This window comes from Cervus canadensis, chromosome 13 (assembly GCF_019320065.1).
Source record: "Cervus canadensis isolate Bull #8, Minnesota chromosome 13, ASM1932006v1, whole genome shotgun sequence".
NCBI lineage: Eukaryota > Metazoa > Chordata > Mammalia > Artiodactyla > Cervidae > Cervus > Cervus canadensis.
In genome coordinates this window covers 58,838,293-58,862,300 of record NC_057398.1, presented here as the reverse complement: position 1 = coordinate 58,862,300, position 24,008 = coordinate 58,838,293, and the positions used below count along the sequence as shown (strand labels likewise).

Below are 24,008 nucleotides of genomic sequence, written 5' to 3'. Positions count from 1 at the left end.
ATATTGTACATCACTCCTAAATTAAACATTTTTTTCTTACTCACCCTAGGAAAATTTTATTTTGAGCCAAAAATTGATTGTAGGCCAGGACCATTATTTTAAAATATTTAAATTTCACAAAGTCAATAAGAGTAATACCTAAATTATTATAACATTAATATTTATAATAGCAAACTTTAATTGGATACCAAACATAAACCAAGTATATATTATTTAAAAGTTTTATAGTTGCTTTGAAAACTATATCTAAAACACATGTTATAGATGAACGAATTAGGAAACTGGATTGAGAAGTTAAATTTTTTGCCAAAGTCACTTGATTTTTAAGAAGCAAAGCCAGATTCAAACCAAAAATGAGTATCTTGCTTCTCAGGCACTAATTATTATAGCAATAATAATATCTATGTACAGTGAGTTCAATATCCAATACAAATTTGCACTTCCTCAACCCATGTTACAGTAAGATTATATTATACTTTATGTTCATTCAATTTTCATATTATAACACATCATGAATGTGTTGCCAAGTCTTGACCAACAGACATTTCATTTCTCTTAATAATACACACTTTTCCATTATAGGCATAAATTATCATTTATTTTAATCAATTCTCTTTTGAAGTTTTCTAACTGGTTCCAATTATTTGTTACTTTAAGTAATTCTACAACTAACATTTCATGTACATATTTAAAGCTTTATTTAATCATATTCTTGAGAGATATGTCCTGGAAGGAGAACACTTGGATGACATAGCTTTCATATTTTTACTTTTCATAGCTTGCCAGGTTATCACAAACTCTTTCCAACACTAGCATTCTCTTTTTTATTCCCAGCCAAACTACATACAAAATGATAAGCACTGTTTGAATTTAAATTCTGTCAGATTTTTCAATATTTTTCCTTTACTGCTTCTGGCCAAGATATCATGCTAATAAAAATCTTCAATATGCCAGGATTATGAAAGCATTTTCCTTTACTGTCCTCTACTATCTCATGATTACATATTTCACTTTTAAATTTTAATTCCCCTGCAGTTTTTATTTAATATGATTGTAAGGTACACATTTAAATTATCTTTTTATTTTTGTTAACATAGTTGGCCACTTGTCCTAATAGCATTGCTAGATACCTCTTCTACTCTGAAACTCCTTCATCTTTAAACTCCTCTACACCATTACATGGGCTTTCCTGGTGGCTCATATGGTAAAGAGTCTGCCTGCAATGTGGGAGACTCAGGTTCAATCCGTAGGTTAGAAAGATTCCCTGGAGAAGGGAATGGCTATCCATTCCAGTATTCTTGCCTGGAGAATTCCATGGACACTTTTGAAGAGCCTGGCAGGCTATAGTCCACGGAAGTCACAAAGAGTCAGACAGACTGAGCAACTAATGTTTGTTTGTTTGTTTGTTTAATACCTTTATAGACCTTGTTCCTATAGTCTATTTCCATTCCATTTACCTGTCTCAATTCATCAATTTCTACATTTTTCTATTTCTTTACTTTTTACCTAATTAAAAACAAAAATTCTCTCAGAAAAATTTTAGTATTATCTCCAGCTAAACTAAAAGGAAAACTGACTTTCCATACATAGATGAGGTTAGAAATGTTATTGATAACCTTTGGGACAGTAGTAGAAATAAAAATAGTATTCCAACTCCAGAATGACTAAGCAGGTAAATGAAGATACAATGCATAGAAAACATGGAATGGAAGGGAAGTTGGCATTACAATTAGGTGATTATCTTTTTCTTCCTTGTATATTTGTTTTCACAGCTACACAACAAAAGTTCACTGATTCCTTAATGACTGGATATCTTAAGAAAGTATACATGCTTTTAATGGCATAATGTAGAGATGCCAACATTTAAAAGGAAATTAGAAGTCTGTTGATAAGAGTTCAGAAATTACTCTGAAAAACTTTGATTCGTGTGATTTTTTTATGTTTAAATCCAAAATTTGCAGGGCTATTGTAGTTTATCACCACAGTGACATTAGAGACTATTTATAATTACATGTCTGTTACCACGACTCCTCTTTGTTTCCTGCCCAACTGAAGGAATTAAAATAAATATATGACTGGAAGAAACTGTACTTAAAAATGAACTGACACACTGGTTGATATCAAGGTCTAAGCTGTATTTGTGTATTTAAAAATCAGCCAGAGCAAATCAGATGACTGAGCACACACACTCACACACATCCCGTTAATACAGATACAGAACCCAGGAAAAAGTATTCATCTGGTCCATTGACTAATATCCTAGGGGAGGCAAAGACAAGGCCTACAGCAACAGAAGTGTCATTGGCAGCCTACAATATTTTTCTAGAAAGTTACGCTAGTTGGAGATGAGACTCAAAGAAAAGGTTTTCTGGCAGCCAACACTCACTTGAAGCTGTCACTTCCTGGGTGCAGAAACAAGGAAGCAAGGTAAGCCTAATCAGAGAAAGAAAGAAAAGCCATCTTGATTTCCTGTAGACCTTCGCTTGATATGCCTGTGATTGAGGCAGCGTCTGTTCCAGCAGAGGCAGCCGGCCCAGTACTGCATGAGAGCACCTTTAATTCAGCTTACGGTAATCTCGTGCACAATTACCTCTCCTGAATGAAACCATCTTGGATGTAGACAAAAGTATGGAGGACAGTGACTTAATTTTTTGATTAAAAAAAGGAGCAAGGGAGAGAAGGAAAATGATTTATAATAAGTCCATGGGAACATTCTGTACCTATCTCTTTTCTGATTAGAGAGGTGGCATGGAGCCTGGCTCATTAGGCAGAAGTAATGAGCCAGTCTACCTGCCATCTCTAATTAGAGAAAAGATACAGTAGGTACAACCATACCTAGAAATTGATGGGAAAAAAGATAAAAATTATTTTTAAATATCGTTGCCTCCTGTAGCTCTCTGATGCTCAGAACTTAAGGAGGAAAACTATATTAAAAGCTAAGTAACACTGGAAATAAATGCTTTCCAATTACATGCTTTCTAATCAGAAGTCAAATTTCTCTTTTTGCAGTTTAAAAACAAATATCATATTCAGCCCACACTGTCCTTTGGAATCATTAATTCAACATTTAGTATATTGAAATAGAATAGAAGCAAGTCATTTCAACCCCACAGTGCAGAGTGGACAAATTTATGGCACTATCGAATACTTTGAGCAACATTTGGTGCAATAAAACACTTTTAGAAGTGCTAATGGGAATTAAATATTGAAATAAGGCTCACAAGATTTAATGTGTTATTAAGAATTTCTGCATGCAGAGTACTTTATAAAATTTCTCAATAATACTAATTACTCAAACCAAGTTTCTAAATATATAGGTTCCTTAAAATGTTACTTCTTCACAAAAGTTTAGCTTGATCTAAGAGAATATAAAACTTAAAATAATAGAGTCATTTATAGACATTTTCCTTTGGATCTCTCAACAATTCTATGGAAAGTAATTGCTATGTCTACTTCACAATAAGAAAATAGATATTCAAAGAGGTTAATAATAGCTACCACTTATTAAAATTTACTCTATGACAAGCAATATATTCTATACATACACTAACATATAATTCTTATAATATCCCTATAAAATATTTATTAAAATATAATTTAACAGATTACAAACCTTAAAGGGATATATCTTTAGATCAAAGGTAAACAAATGGATTGAATTCAACCTTAAATTTGTTTGGCACCAGAGCTTGGAAATTTAACCAGTGTTTCAGGGTATATTTTGAATATTTAAATATCTATACATACACACACACACATTTTTCCTTAAATTAAATAACTATATAAATCAGGTCATGGGGAAAAATGAACATTTTGCATTATTTCAAAGTTAATAATAACAACACCTATAAACACCTATATGACAACTCCATGACCAGTTAGGCATTTACTGCAAACATTTGAAAATATTTGAGTGCCTGCTATGTATAAATGATAGGACTGTATAACTATCAGAATTTAAATTTAGCAAGCTCATTGAATTTAAGGTCAACATAAAAATTGATGATAATTTTAAATAATAGAAAAAAATTATATAATAAAGTTCCAAAACAATATTAAGTGAAACTGAATCTTTAAAAAAAAAGGACAAAAAAACACACAGGACTAAGTCCTACAACTATGAATGAGAGCACTATACAGAAAACTAAAAACATTGCTGGGAGAATTTAAGGAATATATTCTGCTCATGGATTGGAGGACTTGATATTCTCTACATTCTACTTGATATTCTCTACAGGCTATTCTTGCAAAATTGAGTTAAGGATTTAAATTCCCACAAAGTTTTTGTGAAAATTGAAAAACTGCTTCTAAAATTCATATAATAGCCAAGACAATCTTGATAGATTAAAAAAATGTGGAGAAATCAAATCCTTCTAAACAGTAAGACTCTTATGAAGCTACAAAAATGAAAATTAAATGTTTTAACTATACGTATAGGCAAACAGATCACTGAAACAAAATAGTGAGCTCAGGAACTCACTGTCTTCATGTAAAGGGATGTAATTTGTGACAAAGCTGCCACTGCAACATAGTGGAGAAGCGATGAAAATGTTTCAGGGTCAATTAAAATTTCAGGTGGGGAAAAAAATAGAATCTTGACTCCTACTTCATACCGTACCCAAAAATCAATCCCAGATAGAATATCAATCTAAATTTGAGAGGCAAAATAATATCACTTTTAAAATAAAGTACAGGAGAACATCTTTAGATATTTTGGGTGTTCTCCTACACTTTATACTCTCAGGGTTTGCAAAGATATTCTAAACATTACATAAAAAGTATTAAGTTTAAAATAAACATAAATTGGACTTCACTGAAATTAAGAATTTCTGTTGATCAAAGGAAAGTGATAGTATAAGTGGTAACTCAGAAGGCTATATTTGAAGTCCATTTATCTCTCAAAGAACTCAGATTCAAAATATTGAATTCCTATAAGTTATAAAAAAAAAAAAGACAGGCCATCCAACTAAGAATTAGCAGAAACTTATATAGGTAGTTCACAGAAGAGCATAGCCATGGCCAAGAAGCACATGAAAATGTTCTCTATACCATCAATCATCAGGAAATGCACCATAAAGCCACCAGAACGGCAAACAGCAATAATGTATGAGAATACTAAGTGTTGGTAAGGACATGGAACACCAACATTCTCAAACATCATTGGTTAAAATACCCACTTTGAGAAAGTAAAGAAGTATTTCCTAAAGCTTAAAGAAATAGCAGCACACTATAGAGATATATCTTATTGGTATAGTGCTTAGAAAAGAAATCATACACAAGAGTACTCACTTGCATGATTTAAAGTGCTTGAACATTCAAGAACAGCCAACACTAATTTATGCTGATAGAGGTCTCTTCTGACACCATTCTTTGTTTCCCTTTAGAGTTGGTATTCACCAGGAGTGTTTGAAATCCAGGAAATGTTTGATAACTTTTTCTGGATGAGAATTATGCAAGTATATATATCGATTAAAAATTCATAAAGCTGTATCCCTTAATATTTATGTATTTTGTTGCATGAATGTTTTTGCCTTTACTAAAATATAAGAGAATATTTTTTAATTTCTATAATGCAAAGTTATGACTATCTAAAAGCTAGAAAAAAGATGTGTAACATAATATTATTAACATTAATGAGCCTTTACAAATAATATTTTCCAGAGTATAAATATGAATATACAATATCAATAAGGAATTCCAAATGACATGCAAATTATCCAGGCATATGTGGAAGGCTACTTAATCTCACTAATGGCAAAATAATTCTAAGGCAGGATCCCAAAATATTTTTTGGTGAGAGGAATGGCAAAAGTGAAAAAAAAAAAGGATTATTTGTCAGGTTAGTTAGTGTTTAAGACAAATACTTACTTATATTTTTAAATAAGGTTGTAGATTTTCACAACCTTATGAGGTAATGAGGTAATCTGTTGTTATGCTTTAGGATCATCATTCCCATATGTATTAAAATATAAAATGACTATTTCAACCTATCTAACTTCTATCGATTTAGGTTAGCAAAATAATTATAATTAACAACAGCACTGCATACTAATATAGTTTAGTATACACAAGGCACAGTTATTCATTCATTCATTCAACAAATATGGAACAACTACTCAGTACCAGATGCTGGAAAAACAGTAGTGTTTTCTATGACATAGCCTCATTTGATCCTTACCATGAAACTGTAGTATCATCACCATCATGATTTTAAATTCAAGATAACTATAGTTTAGAAACATAAAAAGTTATTTCAGGTCACATGGCTAGTAAGCAGAGAGATGGGACTTGAAAACTGACACCAAAGTAAAAGGTCTTAAGGAACTTCACAGATAATTGCTAAATGCATATATATGTGTATGCATAGAAACAAATATATATATATATATATATATATATATATATATACTTAGTGTTTTCGATCAGATAACTGCTAATAATTTTGAAATAGTAGAATTAATCTAAATGTTCATTAATAGGCTTGTGTTTAAAAAGTTTTGGTTATAGCTATACAACTGTGCTCAATGCAGTGATTTTAAATGAGAAGGCATATTAACATGCTTCTCATAACATTTGGAGGGGAAGTATGTATTTTTATAGGGCTCAGAGAAAGCATATGTATGATAATTTCATTTTTGGAAAATTAATATATTTATAACCATATCTCTAGCTATATGTACAAAAATGGTGGAAGGTTATAACAAAATTAACTATCTCTATCTATAAAGGTCAAAAAAAGGAAAAGGCTTCCTATTTTGTAGAGTTCAATGTTGTTTAGTTTTTCTTATAATGATCATATACTGTTTAATAATATAAAGCAATTAATATTCCCATTTTTAAGTATAGGCAATTTGTAGACCAATGTGCTAGTTACTGCAAGAGAATTCTAAATTCAGCTTCTGTTCTTTTCAAAAAGGATATGACACTATCTTCTTAAAACTATATGGTCTATTTTCAGGGTGGAAAGGTATGAACACTATCAATCTAGTTTATTCCATGTTGACTATTATTTTCCAGTTTCTATCTAACATTCTAAGTTCTACTTTAACAACAGTCATACAATAAAATCCAAACCATAAAAAGGAGGAAGTAAATATAGCTTAAGAAGAAATACAGATGGCCAATAGGCACATGAAAAGGTGCTCAAATCTCTAATTTTTAGAGAAATGAAAATCAAAACTACAATGAGTTACCACCTCATGCCAGTCAGAATGGCCACCAACTAAAAAAATCTATAAATAGCAAATGCTGAAGAGGGTGTGGAGAAAAGGGCACCCTCCAACACTGTTGTTGTGAGTGGAAATTGGTGCAGCCACTGTGGAAACACTTTCCCTTTTCACTTTCATGCATTGGAAAAGGAAATGGAAACCCACTCCTGTGTTCTTGCCTGGAGAATCCCAGGGACGGGGGACCCTGGTGGGCTGCCATCTATGGGGTCGCACAGAGTTGAACACAACCTAAGCGACTTAGCAGCAGCAGCAGAAAATCAAAACCAAAATTACCATATGACTGAGCAATCCCCCTCCTGGTCATATATCCAGACAAAATACAATTCAGAAAGATATATGCACCCTTATGTTCATAGCAGCATTATTCACAACAGCCAACACATGGAAACAAACTAAATGTCCATCAGCAGATGAATGGTTAAAGATGTGGTACATGTATACAAGGGAATACTACTCCACCGTATAAAAGGATGAAATAATGTCACTTGCAGCAACATCGATGCAACTAGATCATCTGAAGTAAGTCAGAGAAAGACAAATGCCATAAAATATCACTTATATGTGGAATCTAAAATATAACACAAATGAACCTATCTATGAAACAGAAACAAAATCAGAAACACAGAGAACAGACTGCTAGTCGCCAAGGGGGAGGGGAGCAGGAGAGAGGTAGATTGGGAATCCAGGGTTAGCAGCTGCAAAGTGGTGTATACAGAATGGGTAAAGGACAAGATTCTACTGTATAGCAAAGGGAAATATATTCAATATCCTATGATAACCATAATGGAAAAAATAGGAAGAAGAATGAATATATAAATATATGTAACCGAGTCACTCTGCTGTAGAACAGAAATTAATACAACACTGTAACTCAACTTTACTTTGATAAAATAAATTTTAAAAATATAGTGTATTACATATTGTTCTTACTTTGAAAAAGTAATGATAAAGACATTTTAAAGATTCTCTGATATAGTGGGTTAAATAATGGCCTTCAACAAATAAGACCTGCAATTGTGACTTTATTTGGAAAAAGTCTTTGCGGATGTAATTAAGAATGTCGAGACGAGAAAATACTGGATTAGGCCGGGACCTAAATCTGATCACAAGTGTCTTTAAAAGAGACAAGAAGGGGAGAAGGCCAGGTAAAGATGGAGGCAAAGACTGAAGTTATTTATTGATAGCTACAAGCCAAGGAACACTAAGTATTGCTAGAAGCCACCAGAAAGAGAGGCATGGAATGAACTCCACCTTAGAACTTCCAGAAGAAGCCAACACTGAACCCTTGATTTCAGACTTCTACCCTCCAGAATCATGGGGGGATGAAATCTGCTTTATTAAACTGTCACCCAGTTGGTGCTAATGTATTACAGTAGCCCTAGGAAACAAATACACCTGGGTATTTTAAAATATTTTTGACACATTTTTCAAGGAATGATGTAATTAAATAAAACAAATAATTTTCTGAAATCCAAACTTACCATTTAAGCTCTGTCCTATTTGCATAGTACCAGAGGCAAAATCTGTAATTGAACCACGTAGAGTTCTTGCATCAAAAGCTGCATTATCCTTTTCCAAACCATTGATGAAGAAACTGATTTTTGTCTGATGTACCTGTAAGAAATTATCACATTATTTTAATTGCATAACCTTTTATTTTATAATAACTGCCTTTAGCAGGCTTTCGTCAAGTTAATTTCCCACTTCTCCACTTTCTTCAGTTGGAAAGACTGGGAATTTACTTTAATGGTCCAATGATATATCTTGTGTTTGTATATCTAGACATAAACCTATAGATAATAATTCTGTGCTGGATCATATATACCAGGGTATTCACACGTATGCATAACTGTTTGTCCCATATATTTCACAGTTCTGTCTTCCATGCCTTCATAAAGTTGTTCTGGAGACACTGCTTCTTTAGCTACTAGTTAAATTTGTTACAGTCATGTTTGGAAATAAATAGAAATGAATGCAAAAGGCAAAAATATTCAAAACCAGATACACTAGAAGTGTATTACATGTGAACATAATTCAATTTAGGTTGCTAACACAAAGATTCCTTATAAACATTTATTTTCTTAGGTGTTGGTATCCAGTTGGTAATTTTCACCTGCACTTCTCCATACAGAATAACAAAAATCTGCTGATCATAGTCTAGGCTAATTAATCAGGTACCCTAACAACCCTCTACACCAGAGGTCGACAAACTTCTTCTGTAAACAGATAAATATTTTTTATTTGTATGCCAAATGATTTGATTTTGTGGTCTAAATGGTACAGGTCACAACTGTTCAACTCTGCTCTAACAGGAAAGCAGCCACAAACAATACATATATGAATTGGCACAAATGTGTTCCAGCAAAACTTTTATAAAACTAGATGGTCAGGCCAGGTTTGTACCATGAGCTATAATTTTACTACCCCTGGATGATATCATAAAAAGTTACTCAGATTGATTCATTGAGAGAAATGTAATATCTTATAGTTGAAGGTTAGATGCTAACATCTTAAATAAAAGTATCAAATGTAGCATTCAAAATGAAATTATATTCAAACAGCCTTGCAAAAATTAATGAAAATAAACAACTACCCTCCAATATTTTTAAATCATGTGAGTAATTCCCTTAGGAACTCTTTTCAAAGTCCCCATCTTTAAAAAAAAAATTACACACACACACACACACTTGGCAATTATAAAAATTTCTTGGCAATATCAATATATCAGTTCTTCAAAAACTTATTCAGTTTGGCTTTTTTCCTCTCTATCCAACCTGCTCTCAGTTAAAATCATATTTTTTCCTAAATGCATCGACCCTGTGTTCCATTTGACTTAATTATAAAACAAAGCTTTAACATAAGGACCAAAAATCACACACTAGCTCCTCACGGACCTGGATATACACCCTTCTGCTGTTTTTTTTTTTTTTTCACATGCCATTTTTTACAGCCTGTTACTGTCATGTGGTGTTTGACTGTTATCATTATAAAAGATACAGGCTTTTCTACTTTGTTATTTGTAGCATTATCTCATGTTTTACAACATCTCTGCGCAACATGCAGGCACATGAAATATAACTCATGGAAAGTTCTCGAAGGTATTAATGCATAAAAAAGAATGTGGTTCCATCTCTACTGTCTTTACCCAGCCAAAAGCTGATGAACAGCCAATTTTCCTTTATCACATTAGCGCAGCCATGAGGGAAACACATTTGTTCTAGTCAGCTCCACTAAAGATACTATTACCAATCTAACATATACATGTTTTATATCAGCAGTATTCTCAGAGCATGAGAGAGCCAACAATATATTAACACTAGCATGACAGTTTATTTAAGAAAAGAAAATTGTCTCTGTAGAGGGACAGAAGTTAGAAATGTATGGCTAAAGCTCAGTGTCACTGGTCTAATAAAGGTAATAATTCTTTGGCTTTCTTTATAGCAGGTAACACTCCTGTGACAGTTCTGTCATATCATTCAAATAAAAATGTTGTCTTTTACAAGTTTAAGTGCACCTTTATTTTGAGTCAGATAGAAAGCATGCTTTTGATTTTCTGTGTTCACTGTATTATATCTATAGTCAAGAGTTCAGGACCTTCTTTTCTTTTTTTCTTTTTTTATCAACTCATCACATATTTACTTAGTAGAAGCATTCAGTGTCACTTGCAGTGAATTCCAGAAGAATGTTTTCACTTTGTTGGTACTTAAAAAATGATTAATGATGATCCCAAGTCACTCTTGCCTGTTGTTGCCTCTCCCCCACCCACCACCACCAACTACCTTTCTATAAATAAGATTAAATCCTCTTTGGTGTTCTGTATCATGTTTTATATTCCAAGATTCTCTAAACTACTTTGCAATTCAGGCCTGGGGCCCCATCACACTGAAACTGTGACCATGATGGTGGCTCTTTGCCATAGCTCATCCTGATGAGCCCCTTGCCAGTTATTTAAGGGAATAGGAATATATACGATGGAATTTCTGATCTGTAAAAAGAAAGCCTTCTGCTCAAGTGAACTTCCTCTCTATCTTTCTCCACCTCTCTGAGGATTAGAGGAGTTTGGACATGTTTATTGGTGTGGCTTGAAGGAATGAATTGGCAGAACCAGTAGCAGCTGTAGAAAAGCTTTACGCCCTCACAAGATGCCCAAAGACATTTCAGAAAGAAGATACAAGGGGGCATGTCATTCCCAAGCCTTCATTCTCTCAGGCCTTCAAATTTTACTTTATTGATTTTTTTTGGAGGGGGGTCAAATTTGTGTCTCTGTGATAGGCTGTACTCATTGCTTTGAGCTCCAGAGTATATTAGACTCAAAGAAAAAAAAAAAAAAAGGTAGAATTCCTCACCAGTCTCATGCCTGATTAGAGAGGAGCATAATTCAAAATTCTAGAAAATCATACAACTGTTGAGAGGCTACCAAGGGAAAAAATACAACCAGCGCCCCCCGCCCGCCCCCCCAACCCCGGAATTCTCAACAATCTCTTGTTTCACTGAAATGCCAGATTCCTGTTGCTTTTCTACTTAGGCTGGATGCTACTGCGACCACCACCACCACCAACAGCAACACAAAAACAAAATAATGCTGATTCTCCTGGGTAAAAATTAGGCAGAGTCCCTATGCTGACTCCCTCATTAGAAAAATAATTTTGCAGTTTTCCTGTTGCCTATATCCTCCTAATTTTAATTTACTTCAGCACAGCACGAACCCAGAATCTACAGTGGCCCTGTAAGTTACACCAAAAAAAATAAATAAAATCACAATCATTTCCTCTAGGAGTTTGTATGTATGAAAGCATACAGTGTTTTTAGTATACTAAAAGTATGTGAATCACTATAAAAGATGACAGTTGTTTTTCACTTAAGTACTGAAGCTTATTGTCTTTTTCAGGGAGTTGCTTCAAAAAGTTGTGCCTTAATCCATAAATGTGTGGTGTAGAACCTATTTTTGGACCTTCTTTGTGGGACCTGTCTTCCTAGAACTGACTTATGAGCCTCCCAAGAATATAAGTTTCATTAATTTGATGGACCTCATTTTAAAACAAAACCATTTTAAACATTTTGAATAACATCTCTCTCATAGATTTAATACAAATGGTTTGGCAACAGATCTCAAATTCAGATTCACTCTCAGAAGATGAGGATGGGTGATACAAATATAAAGAACATCATCTTGAATGCTAAAGATTTCAAACAAAAAAAGAAAACTACTTTTCCCTACAGATAAGAATCTGAAGGGAAAACTTTATGAAGGAAAAAGTGTTTGGACTTTCTGAAATAGAAATTGTCCTGAAATAGAATTTCTATTTCTAGGTTAAAGGATTTGCATAAAAGATTCAACTATTCCATCTATAATTTTTAAGCATAAGGAAGACAGTTTATTCTGAAAACTTCATAAGGTTATTTTAAAATATCACATGTATGTTTCATCCTCTACCTGAAAGCATGTGGAATGCCACTCTGCTTACCATTCTAAACTAAAGGTCTTCTGAGGTTTTCCCTCTCTCGTTCCATCTGCTTTTGTTTCCAACTGGTCACCAAGAGTCAACTTCACCTAAATGGTGAGATTTCCTCACTGTCTGTTAGTCACACAATGCTTAATTCTATTTCCATGTTATATTTAAGCTATTTCCATATGGTAATAAACTTGCTACTGCTTTTCATTTACTTAAATTCTTAGTATTTCCAAAACATATATATCTCAAGTCCTAAATCCTATAGGGATCCTTTATTGATTCCTTCAGCATTATCAAAGTGTTCACATTTACTGGGAAGCTAGCATATTGAGCATTGTTTTAACGTTTTGTTTTATCTTTACAACAACCTGAGACAGATTTGGAATTATCTCCAAGTAATGAAATGGAATCACAGAGAATTAAATACAAAAAGGTTACATTTTTCTAAGTCACATAGAGGAAGGACTGGTTCTAGAGGCTGTTTTAACCAATTTTAATTAGCTACACCCAGTTAGCATTTAGAAATAACCACCATTGAGTTTATCAGACCCACCCATTGAGTTACTTTGCTTTAACTCAACACAGTGATGATTCAGGTTTTATATCAATGCTTCCCATAATAAGAAGGGTAACAACCCGAATGAGTAATATAATCATTTGCCATTTTCCTGGCAGTGTTTTGAGTGCTTTACTTATAGTATCTTACCAGGCTCTCAGATCCCCCTCTTCCATGTTATTAGTATTACCCCCCAAATGAGGACTCAGATTCACCTGCTCCACTATTCTGATTCTGCAGACTTTGGGAAACCTTTCATCTTTGAACAGCTTTTACTATTATAAATGACTGAACTGGAAGATGTCTCTTTATAAATTCAATTCTTAGGTCCCAGCTCTAATTACTGAGACCACATGAAACAAATCCAATCCCTTTTTCACACAAGAGTTCACACATATTTTTCTCCCAAGTCTTCTTCAAGATAAACGTGTTTGGCTTCTGTGGTGTTCTAAATATGACATGGCTTTGGGTCTCTCTTTTAAAATATGGCTCCAGAAATACTACAATCTCTACATGTGGCCTCTCACCAAATTGAAATAAGATTATCACCTTAATGTAATCCAAACTTGCATGCTACATTTCTGGCAATGACATCATATAGCTAAAACTGATAAATTAAGTTGAGCTGACTGTTAAAGCATATCTACCCCATCCTGTACATATGCAGTTAGTTTTGTGAATCCAAGGACAGGAATTTATATTTATCCACAATATATTTCATCTTGTTAGATTCAGCCCATTGCTCCAGGCTGTCAAAATCTTTTTGGATGCTATGTCTCTCATCCAATGTATTTAACATCCTCCAAGATTTGTGTCATTTGCAAATTTGATGAGCATGCCCTACGTGCTGGGCAGAAGCTCAGTAAATACTAATTGACTGATTGACTAATAAATACTCCAAAAATAAAACCACCAACACAAACTACAGTGTTGCAATTCTAAGCAATAAAGAAAAGGCATCATTTTTAACAGATAAAATGTGTCATACAGGAATTCTTCACCTTTGCAGAGTGACCTTATTTACTAACATGGGTTTTTTATAGAATCATATAATTATGAATAAATACACAAATTAAATATTTTCTATGCTACATTTATCCAAACAATATGACAAAAAGAGTTGAGGTAATTATTTATGGAAAGTTTGTTTGTAGAAATTAATCATATGGGTTGCACACAAGTATTTGGAATGTATATGATTTCCCACTATTGGTTTGATTTACTGATAACTTCTTAAATCTTCCTTCTCTTTGACCATATGAAAGATGCTGCAGGGAAATGACTTCTGACACAGCTATATTCTTCAAGATTTTCTGACTAGTTTTGTTTCTCTTTATTATCTCCCATGAGCTCACACATTTCAACACTCCTCTCCCTGGTCCCTTCTCCCTTCCCGCCTGCTCCATTCATCCACAACACCCTCCCCATAGAACTCTGTCTCTGACATAAAGACTTCTGTTTTTCCTGTATGAATAACTCGGACAAGCCAGACCCTGGAAGTGATTCATGCCTAAGTGACTACATTTACACCCTAAGCAGGGTACTTTGGGTTTATTACTCTCTCCATGACATCCATCAGGCTTCCCTGATGGCTCAGTGGGTAAAGAAACCACCTGCAATGGAGGAGACACAGGTTTGACCCCTGGGTTGTGAAGTTCCTCTAGAGGAGGAAGTGGCAACCCACTCTGGTATTCTTGCCTGAAAAATCCCACGGACATAGGATCCTGATGAGCTACAGACCATGGGGTCACAAGGAGTCAGACATGATTGAGCAACTAACCATGTATGCACGCCATGACATCTATTAAAGCTCTCTCTCCACATTCTGCAATCTCCTAGGAACAAACCTCCAGCTTAATCAATCTCTAGAAATTTAACATAGGAATGTAAGTAATTTTCTTTGTCCTATCTTGAGTGGATATGAAACTCTCACGGCCACTTCTTCCTAAACTATTACTCTATTTACTTTAAAAAGTAGCTATTAATTTATACACACACACAGTGGAAATATGTGCCAATGGTTTGATTTATTATTGATTTCATAGGGAATGGGGATAGAGTCAGACCATTGTCTGTAGATACTATCTAGGAACATTTTATGCACAATTCCACATTTAAGAATGTTTTTGGTAGTGTGCACATGTTGCATAAAATAAATAGTAAGGAACCTACTATTAGTATATAGCACAGGGAACTATATTCAACATCTTGTAATAACCTACAATGGAAAAGAATCTAAATACATATATACATAGGTGTGTGTGTGTGTATATATATACATAGAGAGAGAGAGAGAGAGGTGTCTATACATATATATATGAATCACTGCTATACACTTGAAATTAACAAAACACTGCATGTTAACTATACTTCAATTTATAAAAATGGTTGAGAAAGAATGCTTTTGGTACACAGATGATCACAATATCCGACACTCTTACTTGTCTCAATGTATCTTTAGTTCTTTTTCCTATTTTATCCATACAGAACAGATGACTTCTAAAAGATTATTAGAATTAGCTAAAAAGCACCTTAGTAACTTTTTCAACATTTCCTATCCCTAAATCTGGAAGTTGTTTTCATGCCTACAATTTCCTTTCCTTAAAAAGTCAAGTTCTTATCATGTCTTCCATGTCTAGGAAGAAAACTGTTCATCATACCCTTCATATAAAACCATAACTTTCTGCTATACAATAAGTCTTTGTTGGTTATCTATTTTAAATATAGTGTCTACATGTCAATTCCACACACCCAATCTATGCCTTTCTCCATCCTTTCCCTGATAACTATAAGTTCTTTTTCTAAGTCTGTGGGTCTATTTATGTTTTGTAGGTAAGATTTGCATCATGCTTTAGATGCCACGTGTAAGTGATATCATATGGTATTTGTCTTTCTCTTTCTGACTTACTTCACTTAGTACGATAATTTCTAGGTCAATTCATGTTGTTGCAAATGGCATTAACTCATTCTTCTTTATGGCTGAGTAGTACTCCATTGTGTATGTATGCCACATCTTTATTCATTCATCTGTCAATGGACATTAAGGTTGCTTTCATATCTTGGCTATTGTGAATTGTGCTGCTAAGAATATTGGCCTGCATGCATCTATTTGAATAAGAGTTTTCTGGATTTTTGCACAAATGTAGGATCACCAGATCATACGGGAGCTCTATTTTTAGTTTAAGGAACATTGTACTGTTTTCCATAATGTCTGCACCAATTTACATTCCTACCAACAATGTACGAGGATTCCTTTTCCTCCACATGCTCATCAGTTTTTATGATTTTTGACTTTTGGTGATGGCCATTCTGATTGGCCTAGTGATGTTCTCTACTTTCTTCAATTTGTGTCTGAATTCTGCAATAAGGAGTTCATAATCTGAGCCATAGCCAGCTCCCGATCTTGCTTTTGCTGACTGTGTAGAGCTCCAAAGAATATAATCAATTTGATTTTGGTATTGACCACCTGGTGATGTCCATGTGTAGAGTCTTCTCTTGTGACGTTGGAAGAGGATGTTTGCTATGACCAGTGTGTTCTCTTGGCAAAACTCTGTTAGCCTTTGCCCTGCTTCATTTTGTACTCCAAGGCCAAACTTGCCTGTTACTCCAGGTATCTCTTGACTTCCTACTTTTGCATTCCAGTCCCCTTTGACAAAAAGGACATTTTTCTTTGATGTTAGTTCTATAAGGTCTTGTATGTCTTCAAAGAACCATTCAACTTCAGCTTCTTTGGCATTAGTGGTTGGGGTATAGACATGGATTACTGTGATACTGAATGGTTTGCCTTGAAAACGAACAGAGATCATTCTGTCATTTTTGAGATTGCACCCAAGTACTGCATTTTGGAATCTTTTGTTGACTATGAGGGCTACTCCATTTCTTCTAAGGGATTCTTGGCCACAGTAGCAGCTATAATGGTCATCTGAATTAAATTCACCCATTCAGGTCCATTTTAGTTCACTGATTCCTGAAATGTCAATGTTCACTCTTGCCATCTCTGTTTGACCACTTCCAATTTACCTTGGTTCATGGACCTAACATTCCAGGTTCCTATGCGATATTGTTCTTTAGAACATTGGACTTTACTTTCACCACCAGACACATCCACAACTGAGCACTGTTTATGCTTTGGCTCAGCCTCTTCATCCCTTCTGGACCTATTTCTTCACTTTTCTCCTGTAACATATTGAACACCTACTGACCTGAGGAGTTCATCTTTCAGTGTCATATCTTTTTGCCTTTTCATACTGTTCATGGGGTTCTCAAGTCAAGAATAATGAAGTGGTTTGCCATTCCCTTCTCCAGTGGACCATGTTCTGTCAGAACTCTCTGCCATGACCCATTCATCTTGGGTGACCCTACACGGCATGACTCATGGTTTCAGTGAGTCTGACAAGGCTGTAATCCATGTGATGTTTGGTTCGTTTCCTGTAATTGTGCCTTTCATTCTGTCTGCCTCTGAAAGATGAGGATAAGAGGCTTGTGGAAGCTTCCTGGTGGGATGGAATGGCTGTGGGGAAAACTGGGTCTTGCTCTGGTGGGCAGGCCAGGCTCATTAAATCTTTAGTCCAGTTTTCTGCTGATGGGTGTAGCTGTGTTCCCTCTCTGTAGCTTGGCCTGGGGCCAAACTATGGTAGGGGTCAGTTCAGTCAGTTCAGTTTAGTTACTCAGTCATGTCTGACTTTTTGCGATCCCATGGACTGCAGCACTCCAGGCTTCCTTGTCCTTCACGATCTCTCAGAGGTTACTCAAACTCACGTCCATCGATTCAGTGATGCCATCCAACCATCTCATCCTCTGTCATCCCCTTCTCCTCCCACCTTCAATCTTTCCCAGCATCAGGGTCTTTTCCAGTGAGTCAGTTCTTCGCATCAGGTGGCCAAAGTATTGGAGTTTCAGCTTCAGCATCAGTCCTTCCAATGAATATTCAGCAGAATATTCAAAGAGAGATAAGAAAATCTTCCTCAATGATCAATGAAAGAAATAGAGGAAAACAGTAGAATGGGAAAGACTAGAGGTCTCTTCAAGAAAATAAGAAGTTCCATTTCATGCAAAGGTGGACACAATAAAGGACAGAAATGGTATGGACCTAACAGAAGCAGAAGATATTAAGAAGAGGTGGCAAGAACACAAAAGAACTAAAGATCTTCATGACCCAAATAACCACAATGGTGTGATCACTCACCTAGAGCCAGACATCCTGGAATGTGAAGTCAAGTGGGCATTAGGAAGCATGACTACAAACAAAGCTAATGGAGGTGATGGATTTCCAATTGAGCTATTTCAAATCCTAAAAGATGATGCTGTGAAAGTGCTGCACTCAATATGCCAGCAAATCTGAAAAACTCAGCAGTGGCCACAGGACTGGAAAAGGTCAGTTTTCATTCCAATCCCAAAGAAAGTCAATGCCAAAGATTGCTCAAACTACCACACAATTGCACTCATCTCACACATTAGCAAAGTAATGCTCAAAATTCTCCAAGCCAGGCTTCAACATTATGTGAACTGTGAACTTCCAGATGTTCAAGCTGGATTTAGAAACAGCAGAGGAACCAGAGATCAAATTGCCAACATCCGGTGTATCATCGAATAAGCAAGAGGGTTCCAGGTAGACATCTACTTCTGCTTTATTGACTATGCCAAAGCCTTTGACTGTGTGGATCACAACAAACTATGGAAAATTCTTCAAGAGATGGGAACACCAGATCACCTGACCTGCTCCTGAGAAATCTGTATGTAGGTCAAGAAGCAACAGTTAGAAATGGACGTGAAACACCTGGTTTCAAATCAGGAAAGGAGCATGTCAGGGCTATATACTGTCACCCTGCTTATTTAACTTATATGCAGAGTATATCATGTGAAATGCCAGGCTGGGTAAAGCACAGCTAGAATCAAGATTGCTGGGAGAAATATCAATAACCTCAGATATGTAGATGACAATACCCTTATGGTATGGGTAATGACAGTAATGGTGACCTCCTTCAAAAGGACTTACGCCAGCACACTGTGGCTCCCAGAACTGTTTTAATCAATTAGATCTGATAGACAGAGTGCCTGAAGAACTATGGACAGAGGCTCGTGACATTGTACAGGAGGCGATGATCAAAACCTTTCCCAAGAAAAAGAAATGAAAAAAGACAACACCGGTTGTCTAAAAAGGCCTTACAAATAGCTGAGAAAAGAAGAGAAGAGAAAGGCAAAGAAGAGAAGGAAAGATATACCCATCTGAATGCAGAGTTCCAAAGAATAGCAAGGAGAAATAAGAAAGTCTTCCTAGTTGATCAATGCAAAGAAATAGAGGAAAACAATAAAACGGGAAAGATGAGAAATCGCTTCAAGAAAATTAGAGAACCAAGGAAACATTTCATGCAAAATGGGCACAATAAAGGAAAGAAATGATATGGAACTAACAGAAGCAGAAGATATTAAGAAGCAGTAGCAAGAATTCACAGAAGAACTATACAAAAAGGGTCAAGGATGAGATCCTTGGATGGCATCACCAACTCAATGGACATGAGTTTGAGTAAGCTTCTGAGAGATGGTGAAGGACAAAGAAGCCTAGCGTGCTGCAGTCCATCCAGTCGCAGAGTCGGACGTGACTGAGTGACTGAATGACAAATTCTGACTGTGTGAAGCGGTACCTCATTGTAATTTTTATTTGCATTTCTCTTAATTAGCAATACTGAGCATCTTTTCATGTGCTTATTGGTCATCTGTATGTCTTCTCTGGAGAAATGTCTATTTAGGTCTTCTACTGCTTTTCAATTGGGTTGTTTGTTTGTTACTAAGTTGTATGAGTTGTTTGTATATTTTGAAAATTAATCCTTTGTCAGTTGCATCATTTGTGAATATTTTCTCCCAGTCTGGAGGTTATCTTTCCATTCTGTTTATGGTTTCCTTTGCTGTAAAAAGCTTCTAAGTTCGATTATGTCCCATTTGCTTATTTTTGCTTTTATCAATATTTACATTGCCTTGGGAGATTGATCTAAGAAAACAATGGTAAAATTTGTCTGAGAATACCTGGCCTATGTTCTCTTCTAGGAGTTCTGTCATGTTGTATATTACATTTAAGCCTTTTAAGCCATTTTGTGTTTATTTTTGTGTATTTTTGTGTGAAGATATATTCTATTAATCTTCATTGATTTACTGCATATAAACTAACTGGTTCTTGCACCAAGTTGTTGATCAGTCACTAAGTCATGTCTGACTCTTTGTGAGCCCATGAACTGCAGCACGCCAGGCTGAGATGTCCTTCACTATCTCCCTGAGTTAGTTCAGATTCATGTCCACTGAGTCAGTGATGCCATCCAACCATCTCATCCTCTGTCGTTCTCTTCTCCCCTCACCCTCAATCTTTCCCAGCATCAGGGTTTTTTTCAATAAGTTCTACAAATCCTCATTCAATCTGTTTCCTTGCTACCTCTGACTTGTCTTTATTAGTATGTCCCTGTGCTCTCTGATCTAGCTACACTGCCCTCCTCAAGGGCTTCCCAGTTGGTGCTAGTGGTAAAGAATCTGCCTTCCAATGGTGCAGGAGACACGGATTCAATCTCTGAATTGGGAAGATCCCCTGGAGGAGGAAATGGAAACCCAGTCCAGTATTCTTGCCTAGAGAATCCCATAGAAAGAGGAGTCTGGCAGGCTACAGTCCATGGGGTTGCAAAGAGTTGGACACGACTGAGTGTCTGAGCACACACCCCCCTCAAACATTCCAGGCACCCATTTTCCTCAAAGCCTTCACATTTTCTGTTCCTACTCCTTGACATTACTCCTACAGACACCTGCTGGCTATTTGCCACACCTCCTTCAGATGTTTCTTAATATCTTTAATTGTCATTTTAGCAAAATCCCTCCTAACACTCTTACTAAAACTGTAGTGCCATCCTTGCTAACCCCCTTCCCTTTCAGTTATCCTCTCTGTCCACACCAAACATACTGCATATTTTATTTATTTTTTCTGCTTTTTAGTCTCTTCCTGCCTAGAATCTAAACTCTATAAGGAGAAGTTTAGCTTTGTTTCCTTTTGCTGTTTTGTGTACTGCTGTTACCTCATTCCCCAGAACGATAACTAGCAACTATTAGGAACTTATTAAATATTCACGGAATGAATGACGCTTCATCTAAACTAAGGACTGAAAGATTAACTACACTAACTTGAAAGATTAACAGAAATTAGCAAAGGGCAGAAGTGGTAGAAGATAGGAAATAAGTGAGTTGTAGGAAATGGCAACCCACTCCAGTATTCTTGCCCGGAGAATCCCAGGGACAGAGGAGCCTGGTGGGCTGCCATCTATGGGGTCTCACAGAGTCGGACATGACTGAAGCAACTTAGCAGCAGCAGCAAGAATAGAAAATGGCTTCCCTTGTAGCTCAGTTGGTAAAGAATCTGCCTGCAGTGCAGAAGACCCAGGTTCAATTCCCAGGTCAGGAAGATCCCCTGGAGAAGGGAATGGCAACCCACTCCAGTATTCTTGCCTGGAGAACCTCATGGACAGAGGAGCCTGACAGGCTACAGTCCATGGGGTTGCAAGAGTCAGACATGACTTAGAGACTAAACCACCATCACCAGGCATAGAAAAACACAAGGAAATGGAAAGAAGCCTTAAACTTATCCCAAGCCTTCTATTTATACTACCCATTCTCATTCTTTTCTCTTCAATGTGTTGAATTTAAAGCCCTCAGATTGGGAGAAAATAATAGTAAATGAAGAAACAGACAAAGGATTAATCTCAAAAATATACAAGCAACTCCTGAAGCTCAATTCCAGAAAAATAAATGACCCAATCAAAAAATGGGCCAAAGAACTAAACAGACATTTCTCCAAAGAAGACATACAGATGGCTAACAGACACATGAAAAGATGCTCAACATCACTCATTATTAGAGAAATGCAAATCAAAACCACAATGAGGTACCATTACTCGCCAGTCAGGATGGCTGCTATCCAAAAGTCTACAAGCAATAAATGCTGGAGAGGGTGTGGAGAAAAGGGAACCCTCTTACACTGTTGGTGAGAATGCAAACTAGTACAGCCACTATGGAGAACAGTGTGGAGATTTCTTAAAAAACTGGAAATAGAACTGCCATATGACCCAGCAATCCCACTTCTGGGCATACACACCGAGAAACCAGATCTGAAAGAGACACGTGCACCCCAATGTTCATCGCAGCACTGTTTATAATAGCCAGGACATGGAAGCAACCTAGATGCCCATCAGCAGATGAATGGATAAGGAAGCTGTGGTAATATACACCATGGAATATTACTCAGCCATTAAAAAGAATTCATTTGAATCAGTCCTAATGAGATGGATGAAACTGGAGCCCCTTATACAGAGTGAAGTAAGCCAGAAAGATAAAGAACATTACAGCATACTAACACATATATATGGAATTTAGAAAGATGGTAACGAAACCCTATATGCAAAACAGAAAAAGAGACACAGAAATACAGAACAGACTTTTGAACTCTGTGGGAGAATGTGAGGGTGGGATATCTCAAAAGAACAGCATGTATACTATTTATGGTGAAACAGATCACCAGCCCAGGTGGGATGCATGAGACAAGTGCTCGGGCCTGGTGCACTGGGAAGACCCAGAGGAATCGGGTGGAGAGGGAGGTGGGAGGGGGGATCGGGATGGGGAATACGTGTAAATCTATGGCTGATTCATATCAATGTATGACAAAAAAAAATAAATTAAAAAAAAAAATAAAGTCACGTTTCTTAGTTTCCCCCCAAATCTTTCCCAGTTTTTAAAATCTATTTAAATTGTAATGATACAGTTGTATATAACTAGGGCAAATTGTGCCTGAAAACAGTGGACATTGGATTCCTGTTTCTAAGTCCAGGGAGTAAGAAAAGATGTGAAATCACTCCTAACCCAAAGGCAGAGGGTCATCATTCAATCCTCAACATCTAGACAGATATGTAGGAAGTCATTTCTGTACACAATCCAAAAACTCAACTCTGTGCCAGTATTCAGGTAATATCTTAAAGATCCTGAGCAGTAATTTGTAAGTTGAAATGGAGTCCTGCTCTATAAACAAAACAGGTAAAATACCTCCTTCTGCTATGCAGGAGTTATTCCTACTAAAACTTTCAACACAGGCAAAAAATCCCATTAATTAATTAATGGATTATTAAATTTACATTCTTGAAAGAAACACATGCTTTTCTACAAGTACCTATCTTCCAGCCATTCTGTGTCCTTAGCTTTTATTTTTTTTGTTTTTTTTCCCCTAGCTCCAGGAGTACTGAGCAAAATTTATTGAAAATGTGTCTCATAAACTAAATGAAGAAGAACCATTTTAGGCCAAAGGAAAAATGTGGACCTCTTTAACCTCCTTTAGAGAATTGTATCATGAAATCTGATATGAATTGCTTTATCTTTAAAGACACTCAGAACTGAGAATAAAGTCTTCATGGTGATCCTTGTTTAAAGGTGGTGCTCTTTGCCCTAAAGCTGGTGAGATAGTAATTGTCTAAGCAGTTTTTTCTTCAATCAGTAATGGAGAAGCACACACATTTAATTTGGTTTTGACAGGAAAAATGACAGCAGCAAATAGGCTTTTTTTTTTTTTAAGGTAAGGATTATATCAGCCCTAAAACCAAAAGTAGCTATTTGTGGGTCAAATGTAGAACATTCGGCAAAGTTGCCTTTCTTTCACCCCTTTGAAAAACAACAAAGAAAAAACCTAAGATTGTGTCATCAGTTAGAGCAAAATAAACGAATGCTTTCATTATTCTCTGAAGATATTTATACTAGCAA

At 35.9% G+C, this 24,008-nt stretch overlaps 1 protein-coding gene across 1 annotated transcript in view; it reads right to left on the bottom strand.

Moving 5' to 3' along the window:
- Positions 1–24,008, bottom strand: part of USH2A (usherin) — an 893,901-nt gene that overhangs the window by 823,923 nt on the left and 45,970 nt on the right. The window contains exon 4 of the mRNA XM_043484771.1: positions 8,711–8,843. Within this exon, the coding sequence (XP_043340706.1) occupies positions 8,711–8,843 (133 nt within the window). The remainder of the gene's footprint in view (positions 1–8,710; positions 8,844–24,008) is intronic.